At 36.7% G+C, this 16,793-nt stretch overlaps 1 protein-coding gene across 2 annotated transcripts in view; it reads right to left on the reverse strand.

Moving 5' to 3' along the window:
* Positions 1-16,793, reverse strand: part of NSF (N-ethylmaleimide sensitive factor, vesicle fusing ATPase) — a 104,409-nt gene that overhangs the window by 45,965 nt on the left and 41,651 nt on the right. For both annotated transcript variants that reach the window (XM_016203910.2, XM_087826270.1), the window contains exons 9-12: positions 10,044-10,243; positions 2,923-3,088; positions 2,045-2,119; positions 1,657-1,844 (exon numbers count right to left, since the gene is read on the reverse strand). In XM_016203910.2, coding sequence (XP_016059396.1) covers positions 1,657-1,844; positions 2,045-2,119; positions 2,923-3,088; positions 10,044-10,243 — 629 coding nt within the window. The remainder of the gene's footprint in view (positions 1-1,656; positions 1,845-2,044; positions 2,120-2,922; positions 3,089-10,043; positions 10,244-16,793) is intronic.

A 16,793-nucleotide genomic window follows, 5' to 3' on the forward strand; every position in this document is an offset into this window, starting at 1 on the left:
AGTGCATACTTCTTAGCACAGTATAAAAGGCTCTTTGTGCTCCATCTCCTGCTTTACTCTCCTGACTTGTCTCCTCACAATATCTCTACCACCCCTCCCCTACCTTTTATGCTGAAGCAATACTGCATTACCCTAACATATCATGCTATTTTGTGTCTCTGTTCCTTTGCATATATTGTTCCTTCTACCTAAAATTACCTACCCCACCAAGAGACACAGAAATTCCTCTGTGAAGGTTCTTCTCATCCCACAAACTGACCACATTTGACACCTTTCATTTCCTCACCTTCTATGTGGAGGACAGACAGTGAGCTGCTCAAAGGTAGGCAATTTACTTCTTTGCAGCTGTACATTAACCCCTAGCACAGTGTCTGGCATAGAGGAGGTGCTGAATAAATCTATTTTGAACCAAAGTTAACTGAAGGTACCATTAATGATACACTACTCTTTCAGGAAGGAAGATAATACATCATTCTTGGAAGAGACAATCAGAAAAGGGTTGAAGAAAATGGTGGCATATGAACCAGGTATTGAAAAGATAAGTAAGCAGAGAAGGTAAAGACTCTCAGTGAAGGGAAAAAGAGCAGAGAAGTGGAAAAATAAATTAATGTCTGATGATCAGTGAGTATTTTGGTTTGACTAAGGTGTAAGGAGAATTGGGAACACATCTGGGAAGGCTAGCCTAGCATAAGGACTAGTGGACCTTAAAGATAAGGTTAAGAAGTCTGTTCTTTGTTCTGTAGATAAAGGTGACTTGCTGAAAGTTGCTGAAGGGTAAATAGTATGAAATAGGAAGATTAATCAAACAGAAGGTAGACAGTGACACTGAGAACTGAAATATAGTACCAAGATAGAACTGGCAAAATTTGGCAAATGACTTGATGTAGGACACAGTAGAGTGACAGCAATCAAAGATAACCCTGAAGTTTTAAGCCAGGCAAATTGAGATATCAGCAAAATAGGAGCAAAAAATAAAAAAATTTAAAAAGACAGCAAATTTGGTTTTGGAACATAAAATGAGATCTGATAAAACATCCAGGTAGTTATAAATCTGGGAGTCATCTATCTATAGGTGATAACTAAAACTTGAAGAGGAGAAGGATGGGAAAGAATCAAATGTACATAAAAGTATCCCCGTATGTATTTCTACCAGAGTATCAATACATTATTGTACTAATATGCAAACATGTCCATTTCCCTGACTCTGAATTCCTTGAGGGGAGAGGTCATGCTTCATTATCTTGGTGTCTCCAGTTTAATACCACAAACATAGCAATTATGCAGTACATTTTCTTAAAGAAGCAGCCCCCATAATTCTAGAATGTAGAAAATCCAACTTCCTATGACATGTTATAACTCAACACAGCACAAAGATTTAAAAACTTCTTCAAAATCTTCATCTTCACATGTATCAGATGGTGACAAGCTAAGGTAGATGGGTCAGTGGTCACCATGGGGCAGATGCTACCATTATGTTTCCTGCTACTCTGAGGATTTAGCAGTTGATAGTCAATTCTTATTCCTTTTACCATGAATCCTCTCTATCAGAAGTCAGCACCACCCCAGCCCTTGGTATGCTTGAAGGGAAAGAGAAAGAACACTGGCACAGTATTTACAGAGCTGCAGACTCCTAATCTATTAGTTGACTTGACTGACCTTAATGTGTCTGTTCATAGCAGTGGATTGTGCTGCTCGCACCAGACCCTCCAGTTCAGCACCGCTGAAATTCTTGGTCTCTACAGCTAGCTCTTTAATGTCTACGTCAGCAGAGAGTAACTGATGCCCTCTCATCCTTGCTGTGTGTATGTGAAGGATCTGCAGTCGACCTTTCTCATCCGGTAATCCTGATAAAATTGAAAATACAGTAGAGATTATTGTATCCCTAATGCTTTTCTTATAGGTACTCAAACATGTAAACATCTGCTTCTCATGCTATACAACTTTTCTCACAAACATTAAATCATTGAATGATATGCCTTTATTCCTGCTAATGAACTCTAAATACATCCCCCACCCCCATGCCATCAGTGACAGGTCTACTTACCTATTTCCATTTTAACTTCCAGTCTTCCAGGTCGAAGGAGAGCCTCATCTATCAGATCTGGTCTGTTGGTCATTCCTGAGCACAGATGTTAAAACAATATACAAATGATAAAAATAAGAGAAAAATTTCCTTCAATATATATAAGAATAGTAATTTATCTTAGAAGCTAAGAGGACATTTTATAAAAGTCAAATAGAAAACCAAATTATTCTCAAATAAAAATACCATTTGTTCTTGATCTCTTCTAATGAAAATACCTGGAGACTTTGCTTTAACATTTCACTACTGTACAAGCCAATGGAATACAAATACAATAAAAACTTCAAATATTTAAAAAGAAAAATTAGGTTCAGATAGGGTAAGTGACCTGCCAAAGTGAGAGAAGGACCATGTGAACATGATCTGAGACCAAAGTCCCTTCCCTTTTTTTGTAGGCCAATGGTTTTCAACCTTCATAAACAGCAAACTTTTCCCCCCGATGTCATCTTAAGAAGAAGCTCAGTACATAAAACAGTTAAAAGATGAAGTTATAACAGGGATGCATGATCTGAAGCTCACTCTGTAGCCCTCACAGACCCTGAAGCTCCTCTGATGACCCTTGGAGGCCTACAAGACCAAGTTTGAAAACCACTGCATTACATTGTACTGCCTTTTAAATCTGTGGGTGAGCTATAGGCTAAGCCCGTGAGTTACTAAAACCCATCTTTCATTTGTCCTGTTAAGGCTAGACATTAAATTAGTCAAATTCTTCAATATTACTTGATTCTAACTTGGAAACATTGGCAAAGTAGTATAATTACAACCTACACAGATCTTAATTCCAAACCTATGTGTCTAATGTTTTTGAAATCATAGCACTTTTTTCTAAACAAACATACCAATGACTAAGATGTTGTTCAGCTGCTCTACCCCATCAATTTTGGACAGCAACTGGTTGACGACAGTATCGTGGACTCCCGTGCTACCAGCCATGCTCCCTCTCTGTTTGCAGATGGCATCAATTTCATCAAAGATGATGATGTGCAGACCACTGTTAGCACCAAGCTAGTAAGGGAAGAAATTATATTAAAGGTCAAATAATTTGAATATATTATCAAACTAATCAAAAAAGCAAAGCTTTCCATAGATGGACTTTGCTCCATGTTGACTAATAAATATAGCAAGTCTAGTCATGGTTGCTGCTCTCTCAAAGGTGTTAGAACTGCATTCTCAGAATTCTGCAAACTGCAAAGACATTCCAGAACCTCTTATTTAATAGCCATAAAACAAACATACACATTATATGCTGATGAAAGTGAATAGTCCATCATATAACTAACTGTTCATTTACACTCATTTCTTACCTCACTATTTAAAAGAATTCTTATATTTATCAGATGCAAAGTCAGTGAATGGCAACTCCCTCCCATTTTCCCTGACTTTTGGTGAGGAGATCATCCTAGAAATAGGTTTAATGTTCATTTGTTTGTCACATTATATAGCTAAATGGTAACTCCACCCAGAGGTCCACTGGGAATTTGGGAAATGGGGTAAGGAATTAAATATGATTCACATTCAGTTCTATCACATGAAAACAGATTATTTTTTCCTAACAGACACAGTTTATAAAAAGAATACAGTGAAGGGGGTGCTGTTTCTTCTGCATAGTGATTTCTGTTTTAGTTTATTGGAAATAAGAGTCATTGTTAAAATAAGTTATATATTTTAAAACTTTAATGGATGCAAATACTTTTAAATTCTACTAATTAATTAGGTTTGGTTAAATGGACCTTCTATCATTTTGTATTTAAGTAATTAAGTCCCTTATTAGTAACCAAAGGGAGAAGTGCTCTAGAAATTTTCTTTTTTTAGAAAACAAAACTGTGAGGGAGTAACAAAACAAAACAGATAAGAATGAACAAAACCTAAATGTGACACCATATGGATAATATTAAGATGGGCATAGTGAGATTAAGGATTAGATATGGTTGGTATTCATTAAACCTCTGGCAAGGATATGATTTTTTAAAAATAGGTTTAAAACTTATAAAAGTATCAGAAGTTAACTGATCAAAAGTTGTAGAAATAACTTAAACTATATTACCTAAAAATATCTGTTGTTAACATTCTGCAGATTTATTTCTATATTTTAAATTTATTTTAATTACAAAATTGGGAACTTATTGTATCTGCTATTCTCTTGAACATTAACTATTCTTTGAAAACAATTTTAAATGGTTATTTTAGTTTCTAATTGCAAAATACATGATAGTATGAAAATTTGGAAAAACACCAAAAAAGTAAAGAAATCACAATCACCCAAAATTCAACTAGCTAGAAATAACTAACATTATTAATTTGATGCTATGTAAATAATTTGTATCCTGCTTTTTTTCAGCCCGGACATTACCCTAAGCTGCTTCCCATGCCTATAAATACAGCTATACAATATGATTTTTAATGGCTACATATTTCATTGTATGACTGGTTTTATAGCTTAACTCCCCTGCTCCACATTAATTCCTTGCTACAGATCTTTAATAATTTCTAAGTTTTCAGTATTATGTATGCTGTTGCAATGAACTTCCCGAAGACAAATTGTTAGATGCCTACAATATAGGCAACCTGAAGAAAAGGGGGACCAAGAAAACATGACAGAGATAAATTAGATGGGGTCTAAAACAAACCTAAATATATAAAGTTTTTAAAACATCAAAATCAGATGAAATACTGTTTGACCCAGCAATTCCACCCCTTGGCTCACAGCAGCTCTGCTCCTAAGTGCCCCAAACTGGAAACAACCTAAATGCCCTTTAGTGGATGAATAGACAAACTGCAGTGCATCCACACAATGGACTACTACTACTCAGCAATAGAAAGGGATGCTTGAGACCTGCAACGACTTGGGTAAATCTCCAAGAAAATACGCCCCGTAAAAGAAGCAAGGCTCAGAAGCTTACATACTAAGATACCATTTATATGACATTCTTGAAAAGACAAAACTATAGGGATGGAGAACAGATCAGTAGTTACCCAGGAGCTGTTAGCAAGGGAGAGTGACCATAAAGCGACAGCCTGAGGGAATTTTTGGGGGTGATGTAAATGTTCTATATCTAGATTTTAATGGTGATTACATAAAATTATACACATGCTAAAATTCATAAAACTGTACACAAGAAAGTCAGTATTATTTCATAATAATAAATAGAAACACAAATATCTTATAAGATGTTCTATCATTCATATTCAGAGTATTATTCATTCTCTAATGCAACACTATGCAAGATAATTGATAGTCATGTGCTCATCAAGTGTTCCAAAATTTAACTAGGTTTTATTATTTTTTTCCTGAACATTACTTACAAATTGTTCTCCTTCCACAAATGTTTAAAAAACTAAATTCAAATCTGAACATAATTTCTCAATATCATATTTATTGAACAGACGTCTGATGATAAATGATAGCTTGCTGTTAAAAAAAAAATTCAACACCAAAAACTATTCATCTTTCCATCTGTAGAGAAGACTGAGGAGGAGGAATTGGAACTACCACCTTAGCTTTGCCAAACACTTCTATGTAGGGTATTAATTCTTGCCGTCTTCAGTACTAAACAAGGACACTCCTGTTTGTGACTGAAAAACTGTGGGATTCTACATTATTTTTATAAGGCATTTTTATTCAAGGTTGTCTGCCAATAGAGCATGAAACAAAAAGCTGCTATAATGTATGAATTTCGCTGTCAATGTGCCTTATGTTGCCACTGGAATCATGACTTCCTTCTCAGGCCAACCTCAAAAATCATCTCTGTGGAAGGGAAGCCAGAGACAATAAGAACACTGTGTTTGATTAAATGATCACAGGAGCAATCTGTCCTAAACATAATTCAGTACAATTCTGACCTTTTCAGAACCTTACTAATCTTGTGACCTGTCATCAGGTCCCTTTCCCCAACCTAGTCAGTATAATAACATCAATTTTTACAGGTGTGTTACTTAAATAAAGCCAAGTTCTTATTGCAATAAATCAGGAGTCAGGTAAGGAAGATGTCAAAATTAATGTTCACAGATTAATAGAGCTGAATCATCAATAAACCCTTTACCAGAGTTTAAATTTCCACAATGCAATCCTCTTCAATTTGCTGGCTTCTAGCTCTATTCTTACCATCTGAAAAGTCTTCCCCCATAGAAACAGAGCTGATGCTATTGAGCTCCTGGCAACAGCCTTGGAGAGCCACAGTTCTATATTTAACTAGTTTGACCTATATGCAAGTGTTCACCTCTGTCAGCCTGGGCTGGCCAGAATCACAGAGGTGATGCTTTTCTTTATTATGTAACACATATACCCTCCATGGGGTCATTAGTTGAGTATACCAAGCCATTTCTGGATGTAAGAACTGAAAAAGGTATAACTGAAAAGGCTGGCTATGATTAACACTTACCTAGAAATTCTCTGCCAACTCAATTTTATCATTAATAGTGTCATATTTAAACTGACTGCAAGTTTATTTCTAAAGATTGCTACTTCATGACTTTTTTTTTCTTAGAAGTCTTCCACAGACCAAAAGGGAAAATATATTAAAAAAAATAAAATAACACTTATTCTATCTGGAAATTACCATATGGGTCTATTGGATTTTTTTATGAATCTAAGCTATACTATGCTACTTCAACATTCTAGAAATTATCTCATCATTACTCATCAATTACCAACTATGCCAAAAAAAGATTAAGACAATAAGAAATGAAAGAATGATGAAACTGCTTAGAATGATGCAATAGTGAAATAAGTATCGCTATGACATCATCCTTCAGTTTTCTTAGTGTTCAAAGTATTGCATCATTTTTCAAGAAGGTATAAAAGAAGTCTGGAGATACCATTCACCATTTTTATTGCCTGGTTTTAGTTTTAATGGAACACAGTTGAGAACTTAGATGTTTTAAATTCTCTGGCCATAATGGCAAAAAAAAAAAAAAAAAAAAAAAGAAAGAAAATTGATAAAGATATTTCACAGTGATATGAATCCAAAGATGAATGCAAAGAGTGAGATAGCAGCATTTGAGACTCTAATGAAGATGGTGAAATTGATCATTGTAAGTAAAATCTCAGACTACGACATGCCTTCAGGTGATGATATTCTACATAAATTTTCTCAAACTCAAGAATGAGAAAATGTATTTCTAAGGACAAAAAGAAAATATGACATTTTCACCCAGTTATTTGTTCAAGAAAAAGTCTTCAATGTGCTGTATTTTGTGACAAGAAACTTTGCCATTTCATTTTTCTAAAAGGACCCATGTCTACTTCTAGTTAATCCTTGCTCCTATGGTGTGGCCCTTCAGTGTTTCAACTCAAAATGGGGCACATTCATCAGGTGTTCCCTCTTTGTGGGCCATAGGCTCTAATCTCTGCCCAGTACTCCCACTAGCTTATCAAAAGGGCTGCAAAGCTGTTTAGCAGCCAACTCCAGAACTGGCTAATATCTCCAGAAAAACAGTGACCTTTTTTCTATGAGCCTCTATAAACCAGGGCCTTTTTACCTGGGCCTCCGTTCTACCCCTAGATCTTGTCAGTTCTTTGATTCCTTCAAGCAAAAAATAATTAAATATTTTGTTGAGCTTTTCTGGTGCTCTTCAGTGGCAGGCATGATTCAAGTTACCTAATCTGCCACTACCAGAAGCAGAAACTTCAGATTTTATCTACATTTTCACCGATTTCACTGCTCATCATTGCTTCCTGCACCCACTGTTTCCTTCTGTGTTCAACTTCCTTCATTCTCCTTCATATTCTTCCAGCAAGCTTCTGGGACTAGTTAATTCTATTAGTTTTTGCTTGAAAAAATATCTTTATTTCATCTTTATTGCTCAATGAGAATTAAACTGGCTATAAAATTTTAAGTTAATTATTTTCACTTAGCTCTGTGAAGATACTGTTTCACCATTTTCTGATCTCTGTTGCTGTCATTGAAAAGTTTGCTGTCAACATATGGACCTCCCTTTGTATGTCATCATCATTTCTTTTTTGTTTATATAAGATGTTTCTCTTTTTTCTCTGGCATTCTTGTTTCACTACAATGGGTCTAAAAATAACTTAATTTTTATTTATCCTATTTGGGCTCATGGTGCTATGTGAATCTGAGTATTTATGTTTTATCAATTCTAGAAAATTCTCAGCCATTCTATCTTCGAATATTGCTTCTACACTATTCTTTCTATTTGGACTTCTCACTTTAACCTTTTAACTCAACTTCTCTTTCATATTTTCCATCTCTTTATCTCTCTGTGCTACATTCTGGGTGATTTCTCCAGATCTATTCTTCTGTTTATCACTTCTCTCTTCAGCTGAAACTACTGGCTTGTTTAACCTAGTTGCTGAGCTTTACATTTTGATGATAACATTTTCCATTCATTGAAACTATTTCAGCTTCCCCTATGAGAATCTCTTGTGGACTGGGCTGTTGGAGCATTCCTTGGGGTTTGCTCATATTTAACAACCTTATGGTATCATTAATCCAGGATTCATTTTAAAATTATTTTCTCAGCCCAAGACTCATAGACCATAGACCCAAGGCCCAAGACCATAGATAGAATGCTTTTTTGCTTGTTTGTTTTTAAATCCTAAGCATGAGTTAAGGATCCACAGTTTAGAGTGGCCATGAGAGATTCATCAGCTCCCACTTCAAAACCCAGGTAGACAGTTAAGTGTTTTTGTTATTTCTCTGTGCTGGTAGGCAGATATTTTCTAGTCCATTCTTTTCATTGAGGACACAGCCCCTTGAAGGTTCCAGTTCCTAGTCCATACCTTAAATGCAAGGACTCATTTTCTGCCCCAAGTGGTGCTAAAACCCAAACTCATACTTTACCAAAACCAAAGCTTTAGCTCATATTTTTATCATTCTAATTTTCAGAGTTTTCTTTTCATTTCCGGAGATCTTCTTTTCTTTCCTGAGAGCTCAATTATGCATTTGAAATGATTTATTATATTTTACCCAGCATATGAAGGTGTTTGTAGAAGGAAGGTTTCCAAGTTGCCTACTCTACTATATTGCCACAAACAAAAATCCCATGGCATTATTTTTAAACACTCTGTCAATGAAACAAATATGTAATATTAGTGTATTAGTCTAAGTTTTCCAGTGTAACAGAACCAAGATCCACCCTATTAGTCACCTGAAAATATACAGATGTACATGTAGATTTATATATCTAGAAAGAGATTTATATACCTAGATCTCTATTTATCAATCTAGCTAGCTAGCTATATGGAGATTAATTGCACAATTATGGTGGCTGACAAGGCCCAAGATCTGCAGATCTTCTGTTCTATTCAGGCCTTCAACTGACTGGATGGAGCCCACCCACATTAGGGAGTGTGATTGCTTTACTCAGTCTGCTGATACAAATGGTAATCTCATCCAGAAATATCCCCACAAAAAACACTCAGAATAATGTTTAACCAAATGTCTGGGCACTCTGAGGCCTAGTCAAATTGACACATAAAATCATAATTAGTAAACTCTGGTTTTATTTTTAATTACTTTTATTTTTCTTCTAAGACCCAAATCAAGCCTGCCTCTGAGACCTAACAACTCATACCTGTCACTCTACAACTGAGCTGACACAGTGATAAATAAGCTAGCTTTCTGCCCCTGGACGTAACATAAACACAATTCTACAAGTCCCTTTATGAATTTAACTTCTCCCTTTCCAAAAGATGAGTTCAAGTCTCTGGAAGTAATGTGGAATAAAAGTGTCACCTGAAAATATATTCATGATCTGTTTTTGTAAAACTTTTGGCTTATACAATCTTTGTATTATGAACATGTGGGTAATGACATCTGCTCACGTCACGTAAATCCCTGATAATCCTGGGTTGAGTGACATACCTTGGTCTAAATAAATTTTACCCTGAAGTTTTTCAAAATATAGATTGTTCTAACAAGTTTTCCACCATAACTCTGGGTTTCATTCATCATATAAGTAATAATAAACTTTTACTGAATTATACTTATATTAACATTACCCTCCTTTGCTCCTCTTCAGCATCAGCAAAGAGTTTACGAATGTTAGCTTCTGATTCTCCCACATATTTGTTAAGAATTTCTGGCCCATTGACCACTTTGGGCTCTCTTGCATTCAACATCTTGCCAATCTGTCGAGCCAAGAGAGTCTTACCACAACCTGGGGGCCCATATAACAGGATGCCTTTAACATGTTTGCAACCTAAAAAGAAAAAGAAAACAGTCTTACATCAACTAAAATCCAAGTAAGACATCTAAAGGAAAGTTTTCGTTCTTCTTCGTATGCACATTATGAGAAATACAGTGATTTCATTAACATACATTAATAGCCAGGTGTCATGAACAGAACAAGAATGAACAAGTGAAGCTCCTTTTTTTTTTTTTTTTTAAAATTCAGAAACAATTCCTACACCAGTACCAATATTTGAGGGGGAAGCTGCCAATTAGAGGTCTTCGGAAAAGCATATTTGAACTATCATGTAGAACAAATACTTTTAACTTGGTCTCTTTAAACTAAATACCTAATTAGGAACTATTACTTATTTTTCATTATTCTTTAAAGTCAGGGGAGGGAAAGAGATCTGGTGTTTTTTTGTTTTTGTAAATTTAACCTAACACAAATCTCTATGATACAGTAAGCTATGGAAACTCTATCTTAGTCATAGAAATTACAGGTCTACCTGTCAATACAAGCACTTGAAGAAAGGGCAAACATGTCTGAGTTGGATGGTCTAGAGCAATCCATAGGATCCAGATGGATATTACAGACTTCGTGGATAAAGTTAAATGGTCTGCTTCACATGACTAATGCCAAGTGAGGCACATGCTTTCTCAGAGCCACCCAGATGAGGTTCCAAAGGAAACTTCTTTTCTAGGCAAGCACTGCCAAATGCTATAAAGGTATCATTAATAACAAAATAACAAGACTAATAATCTAGATGCTCCAGGATTTCTTTAGTCAATTCTACATGAACAATTACTCCATTTCTTAAGATTAGGATGACCTGTTGTTTCTGTTTACTCACACTAGGAATTTTCACCTTTCTAGCAGTTTTACAGTTTCGATGCATGACTTTTTTAAATGAGTTTTTTATTTCTCCTACACCAAAAAAGAATGCTGTGAAATAAAAAATTATTTTAGTGGTACACTCAAAACTACAGGTGAAAAAGAAAATTTCTGGAAATGGAATATAAATTGTGTGTTTTCAATGATGACAACACATTTAATAATTCACGTAAAAGAAATCACAAGATATAACCAACTCTACTAGAAATATTAGATTCTAAGGAGGAAGACCTTTTGGATTGCCAGTAAGATCATTACTTCTATCATTATGTCAAAAAGGACGCCCTATTAAATCTCTGAAAGTAATGAGATCTGTGCTTATGGTAAGGTTTGTGGAGAATAGGGGAACTTAGTGGAAACCCTTGATGGCTTAGTCTTAACCTTTCTTATCACAGAGCAGATTTCTGTACTAAGAACCATGGCTCAAAAAAATGTCTTGGCCCGTGACCCACACTTCAAGCAGGAGATGAGGGGGAAAGCCTTGCGCTTCACTTAGAGGTCAATACCACCAAGCCCTGCCAGCATCCAAGTCACTGGCACATTTGGTGAGGACTTTGGAACCTGCCTCCTAATCTTTTCCTCCAAGCCAACTGCTACCATGATGATTTGAAACTATTCCTATATATAAACCACACGCAGAGGCAGGTGATGGTGGTGGTGAAATAGGTACAAGGAGAGACAGAAAGAAAAACTGAAGATTTGCTGAGTACCTACAGAGTACCAGGCCTTATCCTCATCTCCAGTTTCTCAACTTTCTCCAAGTTTATCAACTTCCCCCCAATGATACTTCCATATTAAGCCATAGTTTTTTTCAAGGACTCTCAACTCATTGGCCTTCTTATACTCCTGGAATACCCATCCCACAAGCCCTGAACACAACATGGTTTTATTGCACCTGAACAGTGGTCACAGAGCACAGCCAGAGAATTTTATACCACTCTGCTGATATCCTCACAATTTAATACCATCCAATTTCAGTTCCACATCACTACTTCCTCCATACTGCATGGCATACTTTACTTGTTTTTGTTAGTTATCTCCCATTCCCCTTAGTAATTGTCCAGATGTTCACCATTCTTCTCAAGTGCTACCCCATGCCATTAACTCCTAAAGATGACCTACCTTCCTACTTCATTTTTTTTTTTTTTTTAAAGACTATGGGCTCCCTATAGCTCCCTGATTCTGTATCTACATATTTATCTGTAGACACATCCATTCTCAACATCGACACTGGTTCTCAAAGGACGAGTTTCCTTCCTTTTCTCCAAAGTTTAAATTGCCATAATTTGTGTATATACTTTCTTCAGCATTAGACTGTGGACTATTCAAGGGCAGCTACTGTCTCATCAATCCTGAATTGCAAACATGAAGCATAGTGCCTAGCATATAATATGTACTCGATAAGTGGCTGAATAAGTAAATTATGGATTCCTTTCCTTAAAAAACTCAAAGAAAATGAGGGAGAGAAGCCTGTTTTAAAATTTTTATTTAAAGTTCTTAATTTATGGAATGGTGTACCATAGCTGAACTCTGCAAATTTAGTAGAACAAACTACATAATATATAACTACTAGAATCTTAACTCTGTAACTCTGTTAAAATGTGGAAAATGCTCATTTTAATTGACCCAGATCTTATAAAATAACTAAACATTTCACAAAATATTACAATGAAGTTTGAGAGAGATAAGATACATTTACATGGAACTTATTATATATAATACAGATCTCTGAAATGACAGACTCTATTCAATATAACATCAATAGAAATGTCACAGAAGCTCTAGTCTGCATTAGAACTATAATTCTTTTAGGATCTCAAAAAGCACATCAAAAATATACAACTGACATGTGAAGATTTTCAAAATCCACTTCCACAAAGGAAGCAGTTACTTGAATAAGCAGTGGAAATGAGACTTTGTTATTACCATTATTATTATAGCCTATTCTGACTTATTAAATAAGCATTGGTCTCTAATTTTAAATGAGTCATAAAAACTTTTCATAAGTAATTCCATTCAACAAAAGTGTATTAAACTCCTGTTTGGACTATGCATGAAACTAGGTGTTAGGGATACAAACATGAAAAAGGCCATCCCTACCCGCAGGGCATTCCTGGTTTAGTAGGAAAGACGGAAATTAAAAAAGGTTATCTATAATATAATATGACATTATCAGAGATATGCATGAAATGTTTTTGGAACGCAGCCAAGAGAGACTTGATTCTGCCAGAGTGATGGCAGAAAATTAGGGATGGACATAGAGGAAGAGGTAACATTCCATCTGGGCCTTGAAGGATAGTAGAGGTTCATGGTTGGGCAACAGAGAAGAAATGGAACCCTTAAGAGAGAGGCTGGAATGATCAAACACACAAAGGTATGGACAAAGGAAACTGTCCTCTCAAAACAGCCAGTAGTAACCTGTTGTGGCTCAGCCTTGGAGGTGAGGAGAGGGGAGTGCCTGGCGATGAATCTGACAAGTTCCCAACTACAGAAGGCCTTGACACCATGCCCAGGAGTTTTTAATATGTTTTGTAAAACCCCGAGGTTTTTAATCAAGGAAGGTGCACAATAAGATATGTGTTTAAAAACTAAGTCTGGTGGTAGAATGGAGGAAGGATTAGTGAACAAAGAGGCAGAGGGTGGAAGTCTAGTTGAAGAAATGTTCTTAACCTTTTTCTGGGGACACTGCCTCACTGGCTAGCTCTGGATTTTCACCAATTAAGCTTCTCATATCCCTCCAATTTCTTTGGAAGCACATGAACAAATGGGAACAGAGGGCTCAGGAGGACACCTCCCTACTGATGCCCCAGCTTTCTCCTGAGCTTCTCCAGGACATTAAAGCATGGCTCTGATGTTAGGGAACCTCTGATCTCTTGGCCGCTGGACTGTCTGACTGCAGAGCTGTACTGATTGCTATTACTTTTTTTGGTATGTCTCACATGCTCCCTCACTACTCAGAGATCAGTGCCCTGGGTTAGGGAACTAAATAGCAAAGAGCAGGCAAAAAAAAAAAAAATGGAGAAATGAGTGAAACTGGCTTGTTTAAATTGTTACAGTCTCTCACTGTATCTCTCACTTTCTTTCCCATGGAATAGCCTAATGCACCTCCCCAGAAAAATGCACAGGTACAAAAAACTTGCACACAATTTTGAGGGGATTCTTAGATCCCCTGAGGTCTATTCATGGAATCCAAATTAAAAACTCCTAAATGTACTACTGAAGTAATCCAGACAAGAAAGTAGGAATGAAAAGAGGCAATAGTTGGAGGCAATAGCAGTTGGAAAAGAAAGAAAGATGAGGGAGATACTCATCAGAACTTAGACTCAGGATGAAAATAAGAGAAAGAGGAGGTGTCAAGGATGACCTTAAGGTATGTGGCCTGGGCACATATGATCAGAAGATCACCAAGAAGATAGCAAGAGGGGGGCAGAGGAAATCATAGCTTTGTTTTTGGCTATAAGGCATTTGAGATTCAGGCAGTATTGTCCATTAAAGATGTTGGCTGAACACTCAGAAGATATCAGAATTACTGGTTCAATACTTCTGAATGTCTGCTCTGGGCACATGAAAAGACACACAAAGCATTAAGCAGAGGAATGTGACAACAGGGACACATGCTGCAGAGGTAGAAGATGAGGTCTGGAAAAAGAACACTGCTTTTAAAAATCAGGAATTTCATGCTGATCTGGGCCACAGGGCCTTAGATCGAGTCAGATCATTTCAAGATGCGGCATGGGAAAGAAGCTAAATAGCATAAGCAGGAACAGACAGATCACACTTTCAGGAACTCTGGCAAAAGAGGGGAGGGATTCAGGGAGACAGAGTACAAGGCAACCTCTTCTTCTGAGATAAGTAAACTGGAGAAGAGGAAGTAAGCCGAGTTATGCCTGTGGGGCTCTGTATGCTATGTGAAGTAGGGGCTTAACCATCTGCAAAATGAGGGATGAGAAGATGATAGTGGGGAACAATGTGAAGATTCGGAAAGAATGTGGGGAATTGGGAAGGTGTGTAGGGAAATGTACTTGAGCAGACAGATGCCATCCTACATGAACTTGGCATATGAAGTCCAGGCCACTGAGGGACTCTCCTCTTTGCTGTAATTATATAAGCAACTCACACCGTTACATAAGGTATAGATTCTTACTCAACTCTACAAATATAAATGTCATCAAGGCTGACATAAGAATCTTGACTTCTTTTGGTTTTAAACATCTCATCTTTTTTCAAAACAGAATCTTAAAGTTTAGCAACACGAGGTAAATAATATTAATTTAATTTGAAATCAACATATTTATGGCTCAACTCTATTATCTACATATCTCATTCAAAGTGTGAGGTCAAAACTATCACATGATTTATTCACAATGTTTTTCCTCCATTTCCCACAAAGTTTGGGGCTTTAATCTTCATTTCTAAGTCATTTTCTTCTTTTCTTCTTCCTCTATAGCTTATGTAAGAGCCATTGTGGGTTAACAGGATAATCAAATATAGTTACAATGCATCACTTCTTTAATTTCTTGTGTTCAATTACTTGTTTGTTTTACTAACTGCTCTGTTAATCATCTTCTTAAAAATACCTCATTTTATTTGAATGAGGCACAAACATATTCACAACTCGAGGTTATAACAACATAAAGGAAGGTGGTAGAAAAAGCATAATCCAAAATAGATTTATATATATATGGCTTTGGAATATAAGTTGCCAATTACATTTGAATATAGCAGTAAATGAAGTCTTGGAATATGTTACATTTGGTGGTAAGAAGATGACTGCTTCTATTTTCTCAGGGAAGTAAAGATTCCAGGTTACTGGCTGCTGATGAAGATGGAAGGGAAGAGGCAATGTCAGAGGTGTGAGGAGAATGGAGAAGAAAAACCAGTCATCTCAGAGAGCAGGAGAGTAAACGGACTAGACTAGAGAAATCCAGGAACTACTGCTTCCAGACATACTGAAGGCCCACTTGAGATCTAGATTTTTGTTGTTTTTTTTTAAATTTACTTTTATTGTTCAAAGTGTTACAGATGTCCTTCCTCCACACCACTAACCCCCTCCATCTGCTCCTGCCTCCTCCCCAGGCCTTCACTGCACTATTGTCTGTGTCTATGGATTATGCATATATAAAATGAGATCAGACACCATGATTTTGTGTTTTTCTTCAGCCATATTTAATAGTCTGGGTACTGATACTTCTGGCAGGTAGCTGAGACACACTTGGGGCTTGGACACACATAGATGAGGGGCGAGGGGCAAGACCATTAAGGGTGTGTGCAAGGAAGATAAACGGGATAGACCATGGAATCTAAGCTGGGTAAAGGGAAGAGGGGAAAAAAAGGCTGGGAAGTGAAAGAGTAAATTAACTGGAGGGTCCCATGGATCAAACTTGCTGGAGTTGGCATGGGAGGGGTGCTAGAAGTAATCAAGGAACAAATGGAAGGTGGCTAGAGAGCAGGATGCTTAAAACTGAGATCCTAGAAGTGGTTATTGGTAATGGCAAAGTGCTAGGTATGACCAAACAGTGGCGGCTGAGAAGGAGTGAAGGAAATGAGGAAGTCAAAGAACTGTGAAGACAGACTGTTGAATGAATCACCAACAAGGATACTAAAGTCACCAGCAACTTACGGATAAATCAATCATCCAGGGAAGATTACAGTTAGGAAAAGCAAGTAAGCCAGGCAGCCTCTTTAT

The sequence above is a fragment of the Miniopterus natalensis genome, chromosome 17 (genome assembly GCF_054644295.1).
Source record: "Miniopterus natalensis isolate mMinNat1 chromosome 17, mMinNat1.hap1, whole genome shotgun sequence".
In the NCBI taxonomy this organism is placed as follows: domain Eukaryota; kingdom Metazoa; phylum Chordata; class Mammalia; order Chiroptera; family Miniopteridae; genus Miniopterus; species Miniopterus natalensis.